At 30.8% G+C, this 26,101-nt stretch overlaps 2 protein-coding genes across 11 annotated transcripts in view; both read left to right on the top strand.

The window, feature by feature from the left end:
* LOC119679497 (sorbin and SH3 domain-containing protein 1) overlaps positions 1-3,466 on the top strand; it is a gene marked incomplete at its 5' end in the record, with an annotated part of 43,078 nt that extends 39,612 nt beyond the window's left edge. For 5 of the 9 annotated variants that reach the window (XM_038091884.1, XM_038091882.1, XM_038091883.1 and 2 more), the window contains 3 exon segments: positions 1,935-2,141; positions 2,196-2,422; positions 2,500-3,466. In XM_038091884.1, coding sequence (XP_037947812.1) covers positions 1,935-2,141; positions 2,196-2,422; positions 2,500-2,668 — 603 coding nt within the window. 9 annotated transcript variants of the gene reach the window in all.
* Positions 3,467-6,219: 2,753 nt separating this feature from the next.
* Positions 6,220-25,879, top strand: LOC119679496 (activated Cdc42 kinase-like). Of its 2 annotated transcripts, XM_038091879.1 has the most exons (12): positions 6,220-6,521; positions 12,150-12,219; positions 12,275-12,659; positions 12,732-13,033; positions 13,098-13,238; positions 13,297-13,456; positions 13,519-13,841; positions 15,310-15,463; positions 15,534-16,315; positions 16,381-16,615; positions 23,745-25,271; positions 25,328-25,879. In XM_038091879.1, the coding sequence occupies exons 1-12, from the start codon at positions 6,518-6,520 to the stop codon at positions 25,511-25,513; spliced, it is 4,269 nt and encodes a 1,422-aa protein (XP_037947807.1). In that variant the 5' UTR covers positions 6,220-6,517; the 3' UTR covers positions 25,514-25,879. The 2 variants fall into 2 exon arrangements, with proteins under 2 accessions (XP_037947807.1, XP_037947806.1); XM_038091878.1 differs by lacking the exons at positions 23,745-25,271; positions 25,328-25,879 and adding an exon at positions 18,280-20,717.
* Positions 25,880-26,101: the final 222 nt, after the last annotated feature.

The following is a 26,101-nucleotide window of genomic DNA, read 5'->3' as shown; positions in this document are numbered from 1 at the left end:
AATTCAGAGTTATTATTCTACATAATTTAAAGGGAATTACGATTTAAAAAATGTAAAATCATTACCTTAAATTGTCTCAAAAAAACCTTTAAATTTGTTATCTTATTTGAAAGCAATGGTCAGTAATTCATATGAAAAAATAGAAGTGCTTATAAGAAATAGAACCTAAGTCATTTCAAGTTCAAGTCCAAGACCAAGTTCCAATGTCATTAAAATAATTAAATATGATCGCTATAAATTGTTAACATCATCTTTTTTCGTTTATGCAGTGAGGTTCAAACTGTTATACTCTGATCATATGAGTTTAGTATGATATTTAGACCTTTTATTAGGATAAAATAAAGAATGTTAAAGGGGTTATTCGGTTAAATAGAAATTTTAACCATCTATCTGAAAGTATTTCTCTAACTAGAAAAATTTAGAAATATGTACTATGTCTAAATTGTTTCGTCTTTTCAATATGGTCTTGGGTGTTTCTTCATTTTATCACAAACATGTATCCAAAATTCATACATTTCTTTATAATATTTTTGAGTAGTAAAATAACGTATAATTATCATCTACGTAATAGAAAATATGCAAAGAATGAGAACATATGAAAGAGTCAGTATCTTCATAAACAAACATTTGTCCATTTTGTGATATATTAAATATTGCCAAAATTAAACACTATTAGACATTGTAAACTTGTTATTATTGTTTATTATTGTTTAATTTCTTGAAATAAACAAATATCTTATAAATTTTTTAGATAAATTTTATCTCGTTGTTGATAAATTTCTTAAATATTACAATACCCGAAACTGTTGACGTCTCACGTCACAAAAATAATTCTAATGATTAAATTTAATTAATAATTATATTAATTATATCTATATAGTACTCATCTATGTAGTGCTTAGAGTGAAGTTAGTAGGTAGTACTTATGTAGTACTAATAATTTTATTATATTTAATGATGATATATCACTGTAAGTTTTTTACTCTAGTAAAAAAAATTCCCAAATCATATTTACCATATATTATATATATCACAAAGTAAAAGATGTAATAATAGATATTAGATTTTTAAATATATTATTATTTTGTTTTTATTCTCTTTCATTGAAATTCAAATAAAAATTATTTACTACCTAATGTTCCTCCTTTCTTCTTCATGGTTTTATAAACATTTTAGTTGGTTAATATTACTTGATATACTAAAATTGAAATTAAAACATTACAACAATTCTATCAATCAAATCTGCAGTTTTAAAGAACCGCAGTTTTTAACATTGAAAATCTATCTTTAGTGCTGTAAGCTGGCACTATTCTCGTTAAACATTTTTCTTAATATTTTAAATTTTTTATTTTTTGCATCTCCGATTAAGTTTACTTTTTTAGGTATTATTAATGATTTTTTACTATACTTATATATATTTATAGAATATTATCCATTAATGTATAGCATTATGTATATTATATAAAATTTTAATATTTTAAAAAGTAATTCATTAAGTAAAAAAAAATATATTTACTTAGGATCAGTTTTTAATATTTGAATTATTTAGTTTAGTGAATTAGGATGAGATGTTTTTGAACCCTATGCTCCATTGGGAGATGAGGATGACAGAAGAAGAAGAAGTTTTATACCTTACTCTTTTTACAACTAAACAGCGTCTTCATGTTATAACAAAAAAATGCAATTAAAAAAATATATAGTTATTTGAATATATTTATAGTTACCAATTTTGCTCCTATTGTTCTTCAACAACTTCGATATTCTTCTCCTGTTCTTTCCCATACAGCATTAAATAATTTTTATCACAACTATGAACCCCACGCTTGAATTTAGTTTTCTCCAAATCCAGAACAAGCATAATATCCAACATCTTTCATTATTTAACACTGCAATTATTATGATTAAATTTTCTAATTTCTCTCATTTTATTACAGATAATAAACAAAGAAGATACACGTCGTCCACAAAGAAAGCCTTCAGAAGGTCAGGCTCGTGCCAAATTTAATTTCCAAGCCCAATCAAGCTTGGAATTATCATTAAATAAGGGTGAACTGGTAACATTGACACGTCGGGTGGATGATAACTGGTTTGAGGGAAAAATAGCTAACAGAAAAGGCATCTTTCCAGTATCATATGTAGAGGTTAGTAAAAAATATTATATGTATATAACATATAACAATAAAATTTCATTTTAGGTATTAACTGACATTGGTGCTGAAGATATTGCTGCAAAAACCGTTATCACAGAGCAAAGCGTTACGAATCTACGCCCTTCATTGGACACATTACGCACAAATATCAACCATGAGTTCAATGTTTTAACACAGAATGGCAACCAACCACCGAACGGCATATTGAAGGAAACCAAGAATCTACATAAAACAGATTTGCTACATGTGGACACAGTTACCGAACAATTAAAGTAAGTAATCACAATTCAAGACAATATATTATTTTATATTATCACTGGATATTAAATTCTATTTATTCCAAACTTAGATACCGTGCTCTCTACAAATACCGACCACAAAATTCCGATGAACTTGAGCTGTTAGAAGGCGATATCGTACATGTGCTGGAGAAATGCGATGATGGTTGGTTCGTTGGTACCTCACAGCGAACGGGTTGCTTCGGCACATTCCCCGGCAATTATGTTGAACGCCTCTAACCACAAATAAGAAATTTGTTGAAGGTTTTGTTGTTGCGTGAAGGATCTTATCTTCCACATATATAATGTTTATATTTAATGAGAGAAAACAAAATTAGTTTAAACACGAAATAATATTATTAATGCTTATATTTTTGTTGTTGTTAAAACTTTAATTAAATTTGTATATTATTTTTAAAAATTATTTATTTAAACACGTTAATGCTGATATAATGATATTTTAACCCAGATAAATACTGAGAACTGCTACCGAAGTAGAAACACGTACAAAGTAAATATTTATGGCTAAAAATCTCCAAGCGAATGTTAATACATAACTAGTCAAAGCTATTCCCAAATATAACGTACCATACGTGAATGCAAAAAAATAAATTATTATTTAAATATTTTGAATCAAATTTTGAAAGAGAGATTCACTAAATAAAAAGCATGAAAACATATTGAAAAACAAAAATCAAGAAATTGTTTACATACAACTGAACTTGTGAAAAATGATTGCCAATGCAGCTTATGCCTAAAAATGATGCCAATTATATAATCTTGATTATATAAATATATATATATTTAATTCATAATATATATAATAAATGTGTATGTTTGTGCGAAATACTTGATATTATTTTAAAATGCCTTTAACAGCAAACGAATATCTATTACAGTGCCTTTCAAACTTTACTTAAAATTGTTATTTTTCACTCAAATTACAAAATTTTATTGGCATTACTAACATTTCATGGAATAACATTAAAACTGTTTAAAAAATATATAAAATAAAAATTATTTATAAAAATTGTATGAAAAATAAAAAAATAATTGTAAAACTCACAGTTGTTGCAAATAAAATTTAGAAAATAAAAACAACAAAACACAAAGTATGATTTTTTATTAAAATTATTTAATTTGCTTCAAAATTATTTATCACTTTTGCTTCAATATTTTTTCAAATTAAAATTAATTTTGACTAGAATAATTATTAATTTTTTAAAAAAAAATTATATTTATGCAATAATAAAAGATTGCTATCGCAATCTTATAACATATGATATACCAGATATGTTAAATTAGAGTATTTGTTAATATTCAAGCAATGATTTTTTAAAAATTTAATTTCAATTTTAAAAATTTTTTTGTTTTAAAATAATAGGAAATTTATTATTAATAGAAAGTAACACATAGATAAAAAATTTAACACTTACACTTGAAGACAACTATTGCTCTCAAAGTTGCCAGGAGGAGACTAACTAACCATTGTTTCCAATATGTCTCCACGTTATATTCTTATTGAATTATTTGGTCTTTTAGATGAAGCTAAGGAGTTTCGATAGATACACTTTTGTGATCTGAGATCTTTTAGATATCCGCTTTGTCTGTAGTTTCGAGTCGATTACTACTTTCTGTTTTTGTTCAGTCATTTTCCATTCTGGAAATATTTGGAGATATATATTTTACTTAAATTAAGTTACTATTTTTTTTGTTAATATGTTTTACTCTAATTGCTTTTAAAAAAATATTTATTTATATATAAGCTATTATTACGAACAAAAAAAAATTCTTCTGAAACCTTTCTAATTATTTATTAATAGGAGAGTTTACTTCAGAAAATTTTTTAGCTATACAAGCTTGCGAATAGAATATTAGTTTAAATTTTAAGTTAAATTGAAACATTCTCTAAAACTATAATCACTGCTTGACTCAAAATTTCTTACTAAATTAAAACAAAGCAAGCAAAAACAAAATAAAGTTATCTTGTCTTTGATTCCTTCTACCTATTTATAAACACATTTTTAAAGTTATGAAGATCTTTGAACCACATGAGGACCAGCATTATTATTAGTTTCGGAATCACATTTTCCAATAGATTCTACTCTAGACTCAGTAGACAACTAAGAAGTCGACCCATTTATTGATGAACAAAAGAAACCTCGCATAAATTGTTCATTTGATTTGTTCTATTGTATAGCGGAGAAATATGAACGATACAGGTCCATGATAAATGATACAAGGTTTTTACCTTGTAAGCATAGCTCACATTGATTATGACGCACTCTTCTTTCCTAAGAGAAAATTTAACCGTGGTTAAGACTTAACACTACTCCCCGAAGTGTTGGAAATCAACACACTATCCTCTACAAAATGTCTATTCAAAGCCCAGGCACCATATTCACTTAGATCTCTTAGGTCACTTAGGTAGCATATAACATTTAATCATTAAAATTTTGTTCTTTTTCACTATCTTAAAGAATCCTGATCACTCTCAACAAAACCCTGATATTCTTCAAATGAACATTCAACCCTCTCACATATTTTAACACATGAGGCATTATTAATACCTAGCTTTATATCGTAATGAGACAGGCTTCCATTAGTTTCGAAATATATACTCTTTTATATTGCACTATAGAATCGATATTTGAACGACTCAGTTCACTTTTTATACCTTATATATTGTATTACAATTTATACCTAACCAATCCTCATGACCAATCATAACCTACCTCTCGGTTTACTTGTTGTCCATGCTCCCTAAAGTATATTTATTTAGCTTAACAAATATTTACATATTAAATAATTTTGAATATGTGCCATTTAATGTATTATTATTAAAAATCTGCCATTAATTACTGGAATTAGGATTTCAACTACTTTAGCATTCCTTGCTTTTTGTGGTCACTTCTTAATAAGGAATTAAAAGATTTAAGTTTCGCACAGAGGTTTTTAATGCACCTCTGCGATATTTTTAATGTTTTTCTTACACACAAAAGAAACCAATATGATACTGTAAGGGCTGACTTAGTTTTAAGAAATTACCTATCCTATCCTACTTCATAGAAAGCAATCCATTCGAATATTCATGCTGGGGTAAAAATTCGTTATTATTTAAAATAAAAATATTTATATTTTAAATATATTTATATAATATATTATTAGGTTAAATAATTAATTTTTTCCTTTATATATAACTATATATTGAATTATATATTTATATAAATAGACAAATCCGACGAGCTGAATTTTGGTTTTCGACGTAAGAGTAGATGAAATTTGGTTTCAATATTACAATATGATTATTAAAGAAGAAATTACGAAATATATGGAACTCAAACAAATATATTACATTCTAATGTATATAAAATAATAATATATTCGATTAAACTAATTTCTTTTCAATTTTCTATGCTCAACGATTTCTTTATGATTTACTGAATTCGTATCGCACGAAATGAAGAGTTTCATTACCAACGATCATACAGCGATTTTCGTCACAGCGATTTCAGTGATTCGTGCGTTAAGATTTATATAATTTAAGATACTTAATTTTGGTTGTTTAGTTGGTTGATTGAAAGATCATAAGTAAAAGGACTTAATTATAATATTATCCATTTTCAAGATATATTTATATAGTTTATTAGTTGGATTGCTTGTGAATTTCATAGAATATCGCAAAGTAAAAATTTATTATGTTGTATTACTGTATTCCTGTGTTGATTTCAATTCCACTTCGTTTCTTCGGCGTCGCACTTGAACAAATTGTCATTTGCGTTTCGTCGGCGGCGTGAACTGCATTTGTTAGGAAAAATGCAAAGTTTTGTGCGTACAAGTGCTTTTTATAAATAAAAAATAAAATAAATAAAGTGCATTTAGCATTTCTAATGCATTAAGAAATATATTTGTGAAAAATGTTTGGAAAATAGTGTTATATTAATAACATCCGGTCTCCGTATGAAAAAATTCAACGCAAATATTTTACACAAAAAGAGAAAAGCAAAATAGTGGAAAAAAAAATTAAAACCCAAATTAAATGATTGTCGTGAATTAAGTAGTATATCCCGGTAGTTTTGGGACAAAAAAATGGGTAAGTCGAGATTAACAAGAATCCAAAATCTTTATTTGTTTTGTTTGCAATAAAATTGTTTTTCAAATATTTTCATTGTTGCGTTTTGTATATTTTGGTTTGTATGTATGCTTGTGTGCTGGCTCAATCGATACTTGTTTCTTCAAGGACAACCCTCGTCCAAGGAATTTTACATATTGTTAATGCAATTTTGCCAATTTTGCTAACCAATATTGATTCATCAAAAAATTTTCTAAGAATTCCAAAAATTTACACCCGAATTAAAATTGTTTTGTTCAGCATGGTTTTTTTTGTTATCTTTTGTTTTTTATTTAACTGGAAACTGGAACACATATGCATATGAACACATTTACACACATGTTTAAATAATTATTAACTTCCTGTCATTCAAAAAATAAAAATATAAACAAAAACAATTCTGCTTGATAGCATTTTTGCTTGCTGCTACTGCTGCTGCCTTCTTTGTTGTTGCTGTGCTGTTGATTTTTGCTGACCACCCAAAATCTTTGCAGTCAGAAATGAAATGAAATGCACAAAACAACACTCGAAAACAGAGCAAAACAAAGACAAAGAATCGAACGCAAATGTGTTTATTTTTATATTTAAGCTTATCTCCGCTGCGTCTGTGCGTGGGATTTTTCTTATTGGACATAAATTTTTGTTAATGGAGAGTAGAGCTTTGTAGGCAAAAGCAAATAAATTTGTTTTTGTTGTGAAACAAAATAAACCGCAAATGCATGCTGTGCCTTTGCCGTCACCGTTGCCGTTGCCCGTGCCGTGTATAAAAATGAATTCCTTCAAAATGTGCATGTGCCGGTCGTTATTATTCATCGCCACTTGAATTTTATTAATAGTTTTTGATGAATTTGAGCGTTTGGAGCGTTCCGTGTAGCTGATACCGTCGTATTATCATTTATTTTTAAATGTTACATGACAGACTACGCTCGATTTTAAACAGAACCACTTAAAAAATCAAATTTAATACGAAAATATAATACAAAAATGAAAGCACAAATCAAAACACATAGGGAAGGGAAGGAATGCTCCACTTGGTACATTGAGCAATTTAAGTTGAATTAAGTTAAATGATTTTTATTATAATATAAAATATACATATTAAAATAATATTGTTTAAATAAAATATCCTTGGTATTATATAATTAGGCCGTGTGCGAGTTCGAGTAAATCGAGGTAAAGTAAATTGAAATTTTTCCTAGGGATTTTTTACACTGCACTTATATAAATATTTATTGCACCTATTTATTATTTTTGGTTAAAAGTTTTCAAATTTATTTATAAAACATCTTACCAAATTTTTATCTAATTTACCCTACTCAAAATTCTGGTAAATACCAACATTTGTTGTCATACCGACATAATGTACTGTTTCCCTCAATTTACTCGAACTCGCACACGGCCTTAAGTAATTAAGCAAGTGATTAAAAATTGCTTCGAGTTCAGATGAAATATATCAAATTTCTCAAAAGCTAAATGGAAATAAAAAATAAATTTACCTTTTTTCTGTGGTGAGGAAGTAGAATGCTTTATGCACCGTCAAACCGACCGTCATCGAAATGGTTTAACCGACTGCCTAACATCTCTTTAGAGAAACTTATTCGCCTCGAGGAACCGCTTTCGCATTACTTCTCGCAGAGTCTATTTTATATTGGCATTTAAACCATAACATATCCCTTCTTCGGAGTGACTTATTATCCCCGAGTAATCGCTTTCGCATTACTTCGGAAAGGCTTCTTCGGAGAGACTTATCCCCGAGGAACCGCTTTCTCATTACTTCTAGCATAGTCGGTTTTATGTTGACATATTAGCCATGCCATCGATCTACATCTAAATCCACTGATGACTGGCATATTCATTAGCTTATGTTCTGCTTTTCCTTTTAAGGTCTAATTCTTTCGCTTTGAGAACTTCGCTTTCGTCGTTCTCATCTTTTCAACTATATTGAACCAATAAAACCGAAGTTATTGGTCCGATACGGACTTTTATTGCTTCTGTAAATGTGGGCTAACTATTATAATAAAAGAAATTGTGTAACCAAATAAAACTGCCATTTCCATGCGGTAGAGGAAGAGTATCCATGTCTGGTCAGCAACTCAATATGATATTAATTTGTGTTTATAATTATTTCGTAGGTCTTTAACTATGATCATAAATTCTCTATCCGTAAGAATTTCAATGTCGTCCGCTTTTACAAATTCGTCACTCCCAAAACTGTGACTTGGAAACAAGGTATATATAAATTCATTCACTTTCCCTTTTATTTTGTATCCTAGACCCCATGGTTGGGATACAACCTAGGGGGTCTGAAATCAACAATTTTGATTGACATTTACAAGTTCTTCCCACTTTTTTGCTTGTGCCAATCGCATGTTTTCAGTTCTTTTTGGCTTGGATGTAGTCTCGACCTTCTGCTTCATAGATTCCATTACGTCTAGCTCTCGTGCAGCATCTTTAAATATTCTCTCCTATTGTTCTCCTATGTTTAATACTGAATTAAATCTTTCTTAAGTCATTAACTTTGTAAACTTAATTCATACTGGATGTGTTACCGGTACCGCCAGTGACACATCCAGGGAGGCACGACTGTAAAATGGTCTTTTTAAAAAATAAGAATCTCCTCTTCAACTCCACAGTTCAAAATAGTACTCGTTAAAGTACATTCTGAATAGCATTCGTGGAAGTCTCCAAAATGCATTTATTATCTAATTTCAAGTTTATATGGTTGTGCGGTATAGCAAAGCTCTAATAAGCCTAAGGGTGTTACAACGATATGGCGACAACCACTTCAGCTAACCTAAAAAATAAAATCAAATTATAAACAATAAATTAACTTCTCAATTAACTTAATAAATTTGATAAAGAGTTATTCATTTGTTGGTCATGATTTGACAGCACTGTTTTAGTGACATATGTTAAACTAGATTTGTCATCCCATTGACAGTAAATATAAATATATATTCAACTTTATTTCAATCATCGAAATTATTTTAATGGGCACAATTTTTAGTATGACTGTCAGTCTATTTTTGAAGCAATTAAGGTAACAATCAAGACTTAGGCAATTGAAAACATCTAACGAAGTCTTATCTAGTATTTGTTCAATTTCTTTCCGTAGTATGGACGACCGAAACTGATGAGTTTCAAAATAATATTGTTGTAATTTCTAGAAAGCTTAGCAAGCGGTCTTATAGTTATATAGTTATTGGACTCAATTTTCTTTTATGAAACGGTGGAATGGCGATATCTCAGTAGAGAAATAATTTCTGGACGTTGGCTCGTTAATTGGAATAGTATAGGAATAAAATTCATACACAACTATTGTAATATTTTTATGGAACATAATGCTGAAACACCGTTTACGGTGAATACGGTTTGTTAGCAGTTTCTGTAGATCTATTTTGTGTTCATTTTCTATATGCACCCCTACAGATTTTTTAATACAGGTTTTGACAAAGTTTGTAGGGAAACCAATTACATTAATTGTGAGCATTTTAAAATTACTGAGATACTTTATTTTTAGTCGAAGTAATTATACAATTAATTTATCGCTAAAGAAAGGGTTGAAATTTACATTATTATTCTTAGATAGTGGACTGTATTTGAACTGTATACTTAGGCGCATGTGTTTCAGAGATAAAAAAGGTTACAATCATTGTTATTGATATACATGCGCGTTATCATATAACATTTATGCACAGATTATTAAATCATTAAATTATTGTACAATAATAAAATTTTATCTTTCGACGCATTCAAGGAAATCCTGGAATTTTCCTTGAATACTAATAATGTTCTTTACAAACAATATTTAACAGATGACAAATGATGACGAGATGTATGCCGACAAGGAACATACATAGAGGGTTTACATACATTTATAGTAACAACAGGTTTACAGATGAGGAATAATTCTATTTATTTTATCTGAAATTTTATTTTTTGTTTCTTTTTTATTTGAGCTTTTTTCATAGAAGCCTATCTCCAACTATTGAATTAGGAGCCTCATGACCTCCTTTAAGAATTGTTCCTTTTAACCCATTTTGTATACATCTAAGATTAAATTAGATTACAAACCTAATCTAACAGATAACATTTGACTTACATGCGATTAGGAAACTTATCTTCTAAAATAATAAACTATAGCATTATAATAAACTGAGCATTAATTCTCTATGTACATAGTCATTTTAAATCACCAATTCTATGACATGAATTTTAAATTTGCCATCTTCAATTTTTATGTAAAGGTTAACATCTTTAATTTGTGATCACGATTGCACCTATTGGATTTTCCTTTTAGTCAAGTCTTTTATTTCTGATCATTACATTAATACAATGTTTTCGATCTTAAGAGTAACGACCGGGCTTACGTCCCTGAGCCACTTGCTCATCGCAACTACCAAGCACAGGTCGATACACCCGACAAGGATTATACCAGCAGATCTTAACGGATTGTTACCACAACAACACCATGAATATCACTATCTGAAAACACTGTTGAATCTAATATTTAAGAAATTGCCTATAAATTGTGATAATCGCCTGGTTGGTTGGTTTGTTGCTGTGGCAGGCCATTAGATAACTTCCATGTACCTTAATTAGCAATTTTTCGCCGTTTTGCCAGACATTTACAAAGAAAATGTATTATGGTTTCTTTCTCCTGCGAATTTCCACAACCTCTGCAGTGAGGGTTATGGGGAATGCGCAGTTTCTCTGCGTGAGTTCCTACACACTAATGACCAGTAAGAACTCCAGTAAGCTTTGCAGTGTTCACGCGGTCTCTTTTGATGAGTTCAGACGATTTATTTTTGTTATAGGTGGGCCATGTTAACCTGGAAGTCGCACATGACTTAAGTGATTTCCATCTGTTATTCGCAAGTTGCAGAAAGTAGAGGAAACTACTTCTCTTAATGGTCTCTAGGGTAATATAAACTGGTGCCGCCAGTGACATATCCTGGGAGGCACCAGAGCGGGCTAAGCTGTCAGCTTTGTCGTTCTCTATGACCAGGAACCCAGATGAGGGTGTATTAGCCAACCGACTTAGCTTGTCGATTGTTTCTCTACATTCCTTTACTATCTTTGATTTTGTTATGAAAAATTTAAAGGCTTTAATTGCTGCCTGGCTGTCAATGAAAATGGCAACACTACATCTGTCCTCGATGTGACTTACAATTTGCTAACACATGCCGTCCTTTTAATTCTGTTAAATTTATCGATATTATACCTCTTACTCAGAGCCGGCCACCAAACGACAGCGCCATACGTGAAAATTGGACATACAATGGTCGTGTACATCCAGTGGGTAATATCGGGACGAATCCCCCATTTTTTGTCAAACATTCTTTTGCAAGAATAGAAAGCTACACATGCCTTCTTGATTCGAAGATCCACATTATATGGGATAATCTCCTAATTTTGCTTTCAAAAAACTTGTTGGAAAAAGTTGACACGTTGACCCGATCGTTTTTGGAAACTTTAAAATCTCATGCATAGTGAGATGTGATATTCAATATGATTCTAGAAAAAGGATTGTTTTCTTTAAATTATTCAAAAATAATTACGTAAAAGACTTTAAAAAATTTTAATAAATTTCTTTCTCTTGCATTTTAGAATATCCACAAATAGACTTATATAAATTCCTAACCGAGTCCGAACTGCAACATTATTACAATGCCATCAAGTAAGTTCTCAATATTCTCCACAACAAATTGAAATTAATTTTATATATTTTTTAGAAATGAACTGAAAATTACTAACGCTACACAGTTTAAGTATGCTACTGATGAGGACTTAAAAAATATTGGACTTTCTCGACCTGAAATACGCAGACTAAGAAAATTTTATGAAAAATATTTTCCTCATGGTTACTTAAGTAAAATAAAACGCTTACTGCAAGCACCGACTTCAATTGTAAAGAGAGATGATGGAAACTCAAATTCCACACAGTTGGCGAATCAATCGCCCGAGGTTCAGTCTACAAATAAAACTGTCCAGTCACCTAGCAAAGCACCAAATAACAAACATATTATACCAGCTGATTCCATAAGTGTGAATAAACAACTCGGAACCGGCGAGTTTGGCATTGTGCAACAAGGTGTCTGGACTAATGGTACAGAGAGAGTAAGTCATCTTACAGTTTAAATTCATATACAGAGTATATTTTTGTTAATTACAATATTTTCATTTCTTTAGATACAAGTTGCCATAAAATGCCTCTGCCGACAACGTATGCAGTCCAATCCGATGGAATTTTTAAAGGAAGCTGCAATAATGCACTCTATCGAGCACGAAAATATTGTACGTTTATATGGAGTTGTACTGGATACAGATTCGCTTATGTTGGTTACAGAACTCGCACATCTACGCTCATTACTGGAATGTCTCAAAGATTCGGGCTTACGTGTTAGTTTTTTAACAATTCCTACACTATGTGAATTTGCTATGCAAATATGTAATGGTATGAGATATTTAGAAAACAAGCGTCTAATACACAGGTTAGCCAATAGGAATTCCCTCGTTAATACCCAATTATTGACTATTACCGTTTGTTATTTACAGAGACTTGGCTGCGCGCAATATTTTAGTTTTTAGTAAGAACAAGGTAAAAATATCTGATTTTGGTTTGTCTCGCGCACTTGGTGTTGGGAAGGATTACTACAAAACAAATTTCAATGTAAATTTAAAGCTGCCAATAGCTTGGTAAGTGTCCTTCATTTAAAGTTTTAACGGATGTAAATTTATTAAATTGTATTCCTAGGTGTGCACCAGAGAGCATAAATTATTTACGTTTTACCAACGCATCTGATGTTTGGGCATATGGTGTTTGTCTTTGGGAAATGTTTTCTTATGGATTTCAGCCATGGCCTGCCTTAACGGGCATGCAAATTTTGGAAGCAATCGATGGACCCAATTATCAGGTTAGGCTTAATATTTATTTTATATAACAGCTATAACATTTATTTGTTGAATTTTATTTCAGCGACTTGAACAACCCGATTGTTGTCCACAAGAGTATTATACGCTCATGATGAAATGTTGGCAAGATGATGCAATGAAACGGCCAAAATTTAGCGAAATCTATGAAATATTACCCGATATGAAACCCGAACAATTAAAAGCAGTTGTGAATAATTGTGAATCTAAAAAGGATCATTTGGAATACCGTCAAGGCGATATAATTACTGTATTGGATCGAAACACTGGTACACCCTTTTGGAAAGGTGTTTTGATTAGTGGTAAAACAGGATTTTTCAACCCATCAAATACTGTAGCGTATCTTGAAGGCTTACCAACAATGAACAGGTAATATTACCAAATGAAACTACATCTAATAACAAGAGTTCCAAAGATAAAAAACAATTCTCTGAATTGTTATTACCATTTCGTATCTTAGGTATTACTAACATGAGTGCTTCCATTTTTATCGTTTTTCTAATACAATAAAAAACAGAAACGAAATACATTTTCTTAATAGAAAAACAAACATTCTTATTCAAGTTTGTCTTATGTTAAGGTTTTTCGGAGTTAGTGCAACTGGGGGTTATTACTCTTTCTTAGCAGGAGGCTTTCTATACAGAGCTCCTTCCTTCTCTTTGAATAATTTATGTATTCTTCACAAGCTTCGCTGATTATTCGATGACTGATCTAAGATCTGCATACCGCCCCGTGCGGCTAGTGACTACTCTGAGATTAGATAGTGTTATGTGTGGCAGCCTATCAGTTTTCGCGTATAGCTTCAGGGCTCTGTCCCTTTTGTATTTTTTGACCGGATTTCTTAGCATTTCACTCGTGCGGATGTACCATGGCACTTTGCAGAGTTTTTGAAGAGTCTGACTTTGAGCAACTTCTAGCTTAGAAGTTAGACATTTCCCCTTAGAGAAATGTCGGAAGGTAACGTATGATATTAGAGTAACCTGAAAGAACCTGCTAGTTTTGTTCATCACTTTAACATCTTGCAAGATGACTGACGTGTTCTGTGTTTTTGTTCTTGTGTACTCCCGCGGGTAAGAAGCTAGATTATTCTCGAGAAAAGGAATGCGTATCGTATGAGGCGACTAAAATTCAGCAGGCAGAACCCAATATTGTATGGAGAGTATATAGTAGTAAGTTTGTTTCACTTATGGTGTCCGACTGGAGATGTACATGTGATTCCATGAGGGTCGCAACCCACAACTCCGGCTGTATTGGTCAATTGAGTTTGACCCTTGCGGTTAAAACCCAAAGCTACGCGGATAGAGTGACTGTAATTATTACTTTCATTCGATGTGAAGTCGCAAAAAATATTGAAGTTGTTTGATGGGATTTGGTGAAGGGAACTATATCCAAATGTTTAGCTTAGATTTGGTATCGGTAGAATTCTTTGGAATTCCAATGGAAGGTTTTATTGTTGCATTATACTGACACTGATACGTGTGTTAAGAGGTAATCACGTTAAAAATCGATTTACTCTGTGTTGTTATATGAAGATTGCATCTTTTATGACTTTTTTCCTATTTGTATGGATCTCACTGATTTCATTGCATTTCTGTAGTTTTTTAACTACTCATTTTCATGTTCGGTATTAAAGCGCATCCACACCAAAACGAACGCTTGGTGTGCATCCACAGGTAATGGTAGCTGCAAAAGTTCGTTCGTTCGCTTCGATGTGGATGTACCTTTATATATAATTTTTTTTTTGATTTATTATAAAACTAAATAGATTTCTCATATTTAGTTCTTTTTAAAATACGGCATGTATTAAACGTATTTATCGTAATTTACTTAATTACAGAGATTCGTTTTGTCGTGTAAGTGAACGTAGTAGCAAACGAAAATTAAGAACTGAAATGATATCCAAACCACAGAACGACTTGAAACACACCGGCCATGTTGGAATTGATGGAGCATCTTTCGGTGATGTCGCATTCTTGGGCAATTCACAAAATGTAAATATAAAACCAAATAATTTTGTAAATAATTTTTAATTTCATTCATAATAATTCCTTGTATTTATAGTATAATCACGTACCACGTCAAATTGTTACGCCATATAAACCTTCTGAAGATATTGAACAAACACCATTATTATTGCCACCAACACCTACAAGTCCTGACTCTCTACAAACTGCTAGTGGTTATTTTCCAGAAGGTGCAAATGTTACCTCTTCAAATCCTACATTTATATCTTCTGCTGAAAATACACCAAAAAATTTCTCAAATACTTCTCAATCCTCATTTGAATTTCCCGGTCAACAATTAGTATTGGGTCCTACAGTCAATGTCTCCACAAATCCATTTGCAAGTAAGAATGATGATGAAGTAAATATGTCGGCAGCATATGCCATGCAAAACAATCAATACAGTAATGACAGCAAAATGTTTGCAAACGAAATTGAAGTTCTGACATCAAGTCAGGCTGGAATATCTGGTAGACCATCGTCCAGAAGTAATTCTGAAGATCCACATGTATATCATGAGATATCAGATGATGAAATGGTAGCGGACAAATTAGATTTTGGTCCTTCATTATTGGCTGAAATAAATTCAATGTTTGGCTCAATGAGCGCAACATCAAGTCAACCAAAATCTCCAGATTTTGAGCATGTTAACATAAAAAACGAATTTACAGAAATCTCTACTAAATTAGTACGTAAAAATAGTGCTGGGGATGCTAATGGCAACAAATTTGGTATTGGTTCTATGAAGAAAAAAACAGCTGGAACTGTTAAGCAAATATCAGTGAAAGATGAAAAAATACTTAATCAAGCAATCGAAATAGCAAATGAAATGAGTGCGAGGTATTTATTTAAAATATTTTTAATTTTAATTTTCCAAATATTAATTTTACCTATTTTCTATGCAGGTCCATGATTGATTTGGGTGCTGATCCAGCAATATCAGCACAAAGTCCGAAAAGAAAGTTCAGTTTTCGCTTTCCTCATTTGTCGAACAATGGCTCCAATGATAAATCAAATAGTAATGGATCGCCAAATCATGCTGGTGGCGGTGTTAACAATGGCTTACACACTGGCATTTCTTCTCCATATTCGAAAAAGAAGAACTTCACTGAAGAACTGAAGAGTATACCAGACTTACAGGTAAATAATTGAGCGATTATTTTAAGTAATTTTCAGATTCATTATTTAATGTATCGTTAGAATTAAAGTGAAGAGGGAAATTTTATATCAAAATCTCATCAATCATAACTTTATGAAAGAAGATTATTTGACTGAATATCATCTTAAGCATTTGTAAAATCAAAATATTTATTTTAATTAAACATTATGTCATTGCATAAACATTTAAAATAACATTAATAATATATAAAATGTTTGAATTAATTACAATTCATTAACCATGCTTGCCTAATTGTATTTAATTATACCAATTATCGTAACCAAGTTATAAGTTATGTTAAATACATTAAACCTTGTTTGCCTTTTTTTAATTTTTAACGTAAATATTTAAATCAACTTTTCATATCCATCGTAGTTATATATATATTTTATATAGAAATAGATTTCGAATCAAGTTTAATCACTTTCTAGTTTTGTGTATCCAATTAATTTATATAATACTCATTTATTTACTGTATATTACTTATATTACATATATGATGATTAAATAGTTATTCGATTAATTTAAATATGTATTTAAATATAAAATGTAAGAAATATTGCATTATATTTAGTTACGTCAAATAAATATATATAACTAACTAATTTATGTTATATACATTTTTTGTTTATATTACTTGGATCTTATTACAACGTAAACCTTCGTACGCACGGCAAAAAACGTTTAATGCCGCACCTGTGCGCTTGAATGGTTGTCTTAGTTGCTTACACTTTCTATCGCTCAAGCGGCAGAGGTGCGGCAGAGAATGTTTATTGCAGCTGGTTTCAGCCGTGCGTATTAGTAATATTTTTTATTTATATATATATATATTTTTTTTTATTTGAATAAATTTTTAATTGTTTTTGTGCGTTTTTTGAGTATTTCAATTATATATTAATATACAGTAATGTCCTGCTATTGTAATATGAAGATGTAATACATTTGCATTTAAAAAATTTAGAATGATCGATTTTTTTTTTATATACCAATTATGCATGGTGCTCTTGATATGTAAATATGAGTTACTACATATAGTCCTTATTGAAGGTATTAATTACTCCATTGCCTGTTTATGAGCGGAATATTTTATACTCGGATCATGCTCTTCATTATGAAATGTATTAAAACGATAAATTAGACTTGTTTATAAGTAAATATTAGGTCAAAATAATAAAATATAAATAGTAGATTTGAAAATTTAAATAAATTTTATTGACGAAAAAGTAATTTAGGTTTATAAATACCAAACTCCATTTTATGTTAAAAACAAATATGAAGCTATTACATATGATATTTGTAAATACCGAAATTACTTTTGCGCCAATTTATTTAACATTCATTTAATCACCAAAAAACATTAAAACAAAAAATCATTAACATAAACTTATTTTAATAATTAAATATAAATAATTTATATTTTATTGTATTTCTTTTTATATGAAAAAAATCATTCTACAAAGAATTCTAATAATTAATTTATATATTTTTCTCTCTTCCTATATCCTTTATACAAATATGAAAATGTTTCTTATAATTATCATTATGTTTGCTTTATTTCGATTCTTTTTTAAATTTTACCATCTATGTATTTTCTTTACTAATTAAATATTTTCTATACATATAATTTTGCACTAAAACATAAAAGCGCTTCCGATCTTTAAATGAGATTAAAAACTATAATAATGCTGACATACGTATACCACTTTTTGATAAAAAGAGTTCAGATTTTTGTTTTGAAAAATCTCGTGAAATTCTCACTCGTCCATTAAGTTTTGATCCACCACCAGGTTTGAGTAACACGACAAATGAAAAGAAACGTGACCGAAAGAGTATCTCTGAAAATATAATGGATATAGAAAATACATTGAAGGCTTTAAATCAGGATTTTATGTATACCTACACTGAACTTAATAAAACCGATTCCGATGAAACTATATTGAATGAGCAGTTTTCCAGTATAGTTTCATCAATTGATGAAGAAATCAGCAGTGCTACTGGTAGCCTCAGATCTGCTGTTTACAATTACAGTAATGGTGTACAGACAATGTTTGATTTCAATGCTGCTACCAATCATATCGACAAGCACCTACAATACATGAACGCTCAGAGTCAAAATCAATCAGTTTGTGATACAACTTTAGATCAGAAATTGATTGAAGACAAACGTTCTAGTACACCAGATACAGGATTTGCTTCGCGCGATACTAATATTTCGTTATCTCGACGTAGTAGTCAAAAATCGAGTTATAGTCCGCAAGAAAACTTTTTTAATCCAAAGGACTTGCATATTGCGTCGAGTGGTTACACAGGACTAAGAGAGGAAAATACATTATCTAGCGAAAGATTTTGTACAAAATATAATGCCTTGTCTGCTTCACCTAATAAGACTGCTGAACATGTCAGCAATAACTCAGTTTACTCGCCCAGAGAATTGAAAATTGACACCGAACAATTTAAAAATAAGAGCTACCGACAACGCTCTATGTCTTTTACTGATCATTTTAATCCCATATCTCCTGTGATGTCTGAGCCGCAACAACGTGTTAAACGACAATCGACAAATATTAAAAACTCGCAATCTAATTCAAATGGGCAGCCAACTAGACGATCAGCTTCCTACAAACCGCGATCCATACGTGCACGCACTCTACGTCGACTTAGTTATAATCCAATTATTTTAGATTCCAGCAGTTCCAGCGATGGGGAAAGCGATTGTAATCGCAGCGTTGCACGCTCTGAATGTGACATACGTACTCGTGTTTCCGTATTATATCGTCGACGTCGTCAGGGTATTGGCCATAAAACACTCTCGTCGTGTAATGACGATCACGAAGCTATTGTTGCTTCTAACAAATTATATGGCTCTAATGCTAGCATAAAATCCGCTCCTCATTACAACTATGGCGGTCGCATGGGATCATATCGAAACTATCCCCGAAATATGTTTGACCAATTAGCTTACGAAGATAAGATATACGATTTTGGTGGTCGAGGACCAGGTAATAACTACGGTGTCACTGCTACAACAAATCAAAACATAATTAAACCACCTAAAACTTTTACTGTTAATGGAAGTTGCGCTGGTTCGGGCTCAGGTTCATCTTCGGCAACATCAACAGCTGCACCGTTTAGTGCTAGCACACGTAGTGCTATATTCCATGAATTTGATGTTAGCAGATTAACTGGAAAGAGTCCCACATCTAATTTCGTCAACTCCTCTCCAGAAGAAAGAAATTCCAGACAGTCTAAAGGACCAAATGCAACTCCTCCAACTACGCTCCCACTGCCATTGTTAAATCATACAACAAATGCAAATACTGCCAATACTTCAAAATTGCAAACAGAATTCCATTGGCCAGAAAAAATTCATGGTTCCACCGTTAAGCAAAACGATATGTTCTGGCGGCAACAGCAAAGAGATGTTGACGCTCAAAGCGCATTTCTACGTAATTTACAAACCGTCGATCATATACACACTAGTGACAGTTCTTCCACTGAAAGTGGTGATGAGTTCGTCTACCGCAGCGAATTCATACCACACGTTCCACCGAGTCCCGCCCCATAACTAAGAAAAATGCTGAAATATTTACTCAATTTGCTTTTCGGAAATGTTATGTCGAGCGATTAGAAAGCTTCAGAGATAAAGTCAGAGAATTATGCAGTTCTTACAAAGGATACGAAAGATATGAATGATATGAAATGAATACGACGGTGGAATATGCGAGTGAATTGACTTACTTAATTGTGTTTTGTTTGGAATGTAGACGAACCTTTAGTAAATAACATACCGTACAGGAAAGGCTGACCTCAATAGAAAATGTGTCGAAAAGTAAATTGAACAAATATTTACAGCATTAGAAACTATAAAAAATAGAAAACAATAAAATCAAGAAACAACAACAATACATTTGTTGGGAGTGCCTTACAAAAATTCCCCACTCATCAAGTTGTGCAATGTAGTAAAATTTTCGCTCTTCTCCTCAACTCCTCAAGTCCTCAAATTTAGCTATTTTACAATGCGTTAACGTAGAATTGATAGATAATGGTTATTGATAAATTGATAAATTGATAAATTGTCATGTTACTCATTGGTTTCTGAGCTACTTCAGATTGATATGAATCTGAATTGAATATTATAGAAAAAAGTTTATAATCGATTTAAAGATTGATTCGCGTTATATAATTGTTAAACTTTACTATTTAAATATAAACAATTAAGTAAAATTTAAAGTTTTTAATTCAAAAGTGTCAAAATTGTTTTTTAAAGCTAAAAGGAAACAAATTACAAATTACAAATTACAAATTATACTAAATATACATAAATACATATGAGATACTTAAAATTTAAATAAATACATAGTTAAATTTGTTAAATTAAAATTCGAAATTATCATACAAAAATTACATTAAATTAAAATTAAATTAACGAGTACAAGTTGTAATTTATAAATCGTTACTGATCACAACAAACACATTGTCTAATGAGGTATATTCAAAACCATACATGTATATATCATAAACGCTCTCTGGGTTACTACTTCTATTTAAAAGAATTTAAAAGAAAATGTTTGGAGACAGAATTTATTGTAAATTTTATAAACTTTCCTCGTCTTTCCTCGTCCTCGTCTTTATTGACAAAAAATTATGACAGTCGATTTTCACAAGCCTCTATTGAAACGCATTTTTCACCAGAAAAACCGTTCGTCATCGACAGGACCTGATGCCAGGTCTAGAATATATGGTGGATGATTAAAAACTTCGCAACCAAGCTTCCGTGTCTTTTGGCGACTCATTATGTTGTTACTCTGGCATTGTCCTAATAGAACACAGTTTCTCTCCTATTGCCCAAAACTTGCCATTTCTGAGCGATTGTTTTCTTTAGACGGAAGAATGTCCAATTGTTGACACTACAGTTCCGAGTTAATAGTTTTACCATAGTGGAGCAGCTCAAAGTAGATGATTTCCTGCCACTCCTAACTGACACACTCCAAAACATTCCTGATCATCAATTCTAGCTTGGCGACCGTTTCAGCCGGCTCGCCACGATTTGACCATGACCGTTTTCTCTTGATGTTGTCGTAAATGATCCTGATGCACTTTTTATCACCAATTACCAACCGCTTCAGAAATGGGTCATTTTGTTGCGATTCAACAGTGATTCCATACATCGATGTTCTTTTTTTATCCAACCTTATTCAAACGCTTTAATTTCAAATATGTCGGAAGGTCCGAATATTTTTATGATTATTTCCATAACGTCATTTGCTTCTATATCTAATTGTATAGAACAGAACAAAAATAATTGAATGCGTAAAAGAGCGAGATCAGCTAGTCAAGTAACTCGAATATTTTAGGTATTCGATCCCAATATTTGAATACGAACATACTCAGTCTGCTCATGCTTCATAATACTCTAACACTTTGAGACACTAATGTTAACTACAAGTTCGTCTCAATCTAAATATTAATGTGCCTAAGAAAAACTATTTAAATAAAGATTATAATTTTTCATTAAGTATACTGGTTACTTTATATACCTGTAATATCGGAGTTCTTGAACTATCGGTTAGTACTGTTGTTTTCGACTAAGCTTAACCTATACTCATATTAAACTTTATAGGTCATGCTTTGGTTTTTACCTGTATCTCTCCTATAAAATTGAGATTAGTTTTAATTTAACTTACACTCTGTTTATTCTTATTATATTATATTATTTTTAAATAATAACAAAATATTTCAGATGTGTAAATATCGATCGGGTGGGTAATAATCTCTTATAAAATTATTAATGGAGTTTTTTATTTCTAGTCATCTAAAAGAGAGAGAGAGCGTTTATGATAAAATAACGAAATTAAAATCATTATGTAGTTTTTATATACAACTAACAAATTTCCTTTAATACAAAAATTAAAATATAAATTAATATTTAAAGTAAGACAAACTCAACTGATCTTCCTAATTTCGTAATTTTTTATATTTATACTTAAATAAAAATTATTATATATATATTAAACGACACAAAATAACTGTGGCACTCGTAAGGTGACAATCTACAAGAAGCTTTCCTGTCTATTGAAAACAAAATATCTCCAGAACAACTCAGTTCTTGCGTATCGAAACATACTTACATATATAAGAACTAACAAATCGAGCTCCCTAAAGCAATTTTTTATTTTATCTCTTTAACATATGTATACAATATACACACATATATATACGTATATATACATATGTAATTTATTTTGCCGAATTATTCTTATCGCTAAAAAAACTGCAATTTTTTTTATTCTGTACTATTAAAATAAATAATTATATTAATTAAAAGCAATTACAAAGCAAAAGCGAATTTTTCAAATTATATCTTAAGTATAATATTATATGTACTATACATATTTCTTAATAACTGGAACCTTATAAACTTATGCGATTTTCTTACTAAAATATTTTAAAATAAACGACAAATTGAATATTTACTGTAAACAAATTCTAAAATATCAAATATTAATATTAAAAACAAATATATTTATATATATATACATAAAGTATTTTCGCATATAATCTTAACATAAATAATTAAATTATTTAAAAAAAATAAAAATGTTAACTTAAGCGCATTATCATCTTCGAATCGTTAATGAAAAGCGTTTAATACTTTGAAAATAAACGTATTAAAAAATTTTAAATAAAATAAAATAAATACTCAGAATGTTGCAATTAACATTTGTAATCAAATTTAAATTTATTATTAGTATGTTGATATATTTCAATAAAAACAAAACTAAACCAAAAAAAAAAAATACCGAAACTTATTCAGAAAAAAAAAAATGTTAGTGCCATTTCCTTTTTTATTTATAAATACATATAATAAATAATTTATTACTTTATTATTATTTATATTTATAGTTTATAATTAATATATAACATTTTTATTTATTTCAATTTTTTAATTTCTATTATTAATGTTTATTTATTTTTTATTTTTATTTGCATAACCTTTACCCTTTATCCCTTTACCTTAACCATTGATTAATCCTCATAATCCTCAATTTTCCTTTCTTTAAATTTCCTGTTAATTTTTCTCCTTCCCACATACACATTGAAAAAATTTAGGCTATTATCGGCGAGGAGGGTCGAGAAGCTTATAATAGTCTGATTGAGAGAAAGACTACACTTGGCATTGGCGGCGGTTTTAGTCCAGCTGCAAGTTTATTAAGGCAATTAGATACAAATGAATTTGATTTAACTGCTGCAAAAACTCTACCACGTCGTTCTGTACACCTAAGAAATGACAATGAAAACCACATTGAACACTTAAGAGATGAAGTACCACAATTGTCGATACCTTTACAAAATGCGCCTAGACCCATGACACTACCGAACCGCGGTTCGGCAAGTAGAATAAAGCGTACAGAACTATGCACTACGCCAAAACATAATCTCAGTGACAGAACATGTAGTGGTAAAGAAAATGAGCATTGTAATTCCATGGAATACGATGTCAATGGTATGTTGGATAAAACCTCTCCATGTGAAAGCCCAAGCTACATGACAAACACTTCGTACAACTTTCCTGATAACGCAGCAACAACAGCAACAAAAGATGAAAATCCCATACCCTTGCCACCACGTGAGGGAAAGAAACATATCAAAACAAATCCAAAACGACATGTGCGTAAGTATCCATTAATCATTCCCGCTAACGGCGTACAACGCACACTGAATAAGGTAACAGAAATGGCGAATACATCAGCGACTGATAATCAAATCAATGGAAACGATAAACAAAAAATCACACTTGAAGTAGTGGCGACAATACGTGGAAATCCTGCAAATTCCAAATCTGCTACTAGAAAAAAAGAAGCAACGAAGAATAAGGAAGACTTGCATATATATCAGAATTTAGAAAAGCAAATGGAAGATTGCACAGATTCTGCATCTCTACAGTTTGAATCTATACTGGAAGCAGATTTTGATAAAGGCAATGTACTACTATCGCCCGATGTGACAGACGCTTTCTACAATTTCTCAATACAGAAAGAACATTATAATAAAAGCAAGGGTGTCGATTATGATTCACACAATATTTCAGGCTTATATGTTAATGAAGATGAACTTCGTAATTTGGATATTGAGAGAAATTTAAAAGTGTCTGCTTTACACGGTCTTACAAATCAAGCTACGAATAATACGCCAACAGACGATGTGTCAGAACTAAAAAAAAATCAAATCTTGGGTCAAGTTCCGGTAACAGATGATCTGGACGTTGTAGATGTAGCGACTTCTCTAAAGAAGGAAAAAATAACCAAAATTCCCAAAGAAGATACTGCCGAAAATGAACTTGCAGCCAATGCGCTCTTTAAGAAAGTGCGCGAATCAGTGAATTTAGCAACAACGAATAATAATAGTAATAATAATACTAATGACAAAAAAGCAGCAACAACAAAAACAACGCCTGAATTACAACCACCAACGGATGAAGAGCAGCTGGCAGCAACTCCAACACCTCAGCACTTAACAGGTTCAAACTCTGTGAGTTGTGAAGATTTACTTGAGTTCTCAAACAACAAACCGAAGGGCAGCGAACGTGGCGTGGATTCAGATGAAGTAAGAATTATGATGAAAGTATTGGGCAAAGATGTAAGTATTATCGTTAGAACGCTTCACTCTATATTAACTCTATACATATATTACAGACTACGCCAACACGTTGTTTAGAGTCATTGGAATCTATAGACTGGGACGTTCATAGAGCTATAAAAATTTTAAGATTACAAAAAATTTTATCAACTATTCAATTAAGTTTAGGTGAATGTGCTGAAGCTTTGATCAAAAATGAATGGGACTTACGCACAACTGCACTGAACCTAAAAGGACACTAATAACGTAAACGCAAAGGATATTTAAGTTTCCAGGGAAACAAAATTTGGCAAACAACAAATACTCACCATATGCAATATGATGTTTCGTTCAAAACATTGGAACGTTTTTATTTTTTATCATTTTATTTAAATTTTTTTTTTGTGAGGTATATGAAAGCGTGTAGGCAAACTTTAAACAGGTTCAGTAAATATTAAGTTTAGTAATATAAATCTTTTTTTAGAAAACCAAACAACTGGAAAGTTTTTAAAAACTTCTAAAGTTAATTTAAATAATTAAGTTTTAATTTACTTTTAAACAATACTATTTAGGATAAAAACAGTAAGAATTACTATTGTTAATCAATCTAAATCAAAATAGTTGTTAAAGTCCTAATGCCACATTTTTCCAAAAACTATTTCCAACTTTTCTGTTGTCAAAAAAAAAATTTTTTTTTTAAATGAGCATTAACCGCTCAAATTAAAAAGTACACAGCTACCAGTTTACTAAGTATAGGAACTCAAATTAATTTACCAAGCTACGTTATTCTTGTGATAACCAGCTGGGACCTGAAAGCAGATAAAATAGTCATAGTCTAAGCTTAACTCTCC

This window comes from Teleopsis dalmanni, chromosome 2, assembly GCF_002237135.1.
Source record: "Teleopsis dalmanni isolate 2A chromosome 2, ASM223713v2, whole genome shotgun sequence".
NCBI lineage: Eukaryota > Metazoa > Arthropoda > Insecta > Diptera > Diopsidae > Teleopsis > Teleopsis dalmanni.
This window is presented reverse-complemented; position numbering and strand designations above follow the sequence as displayed.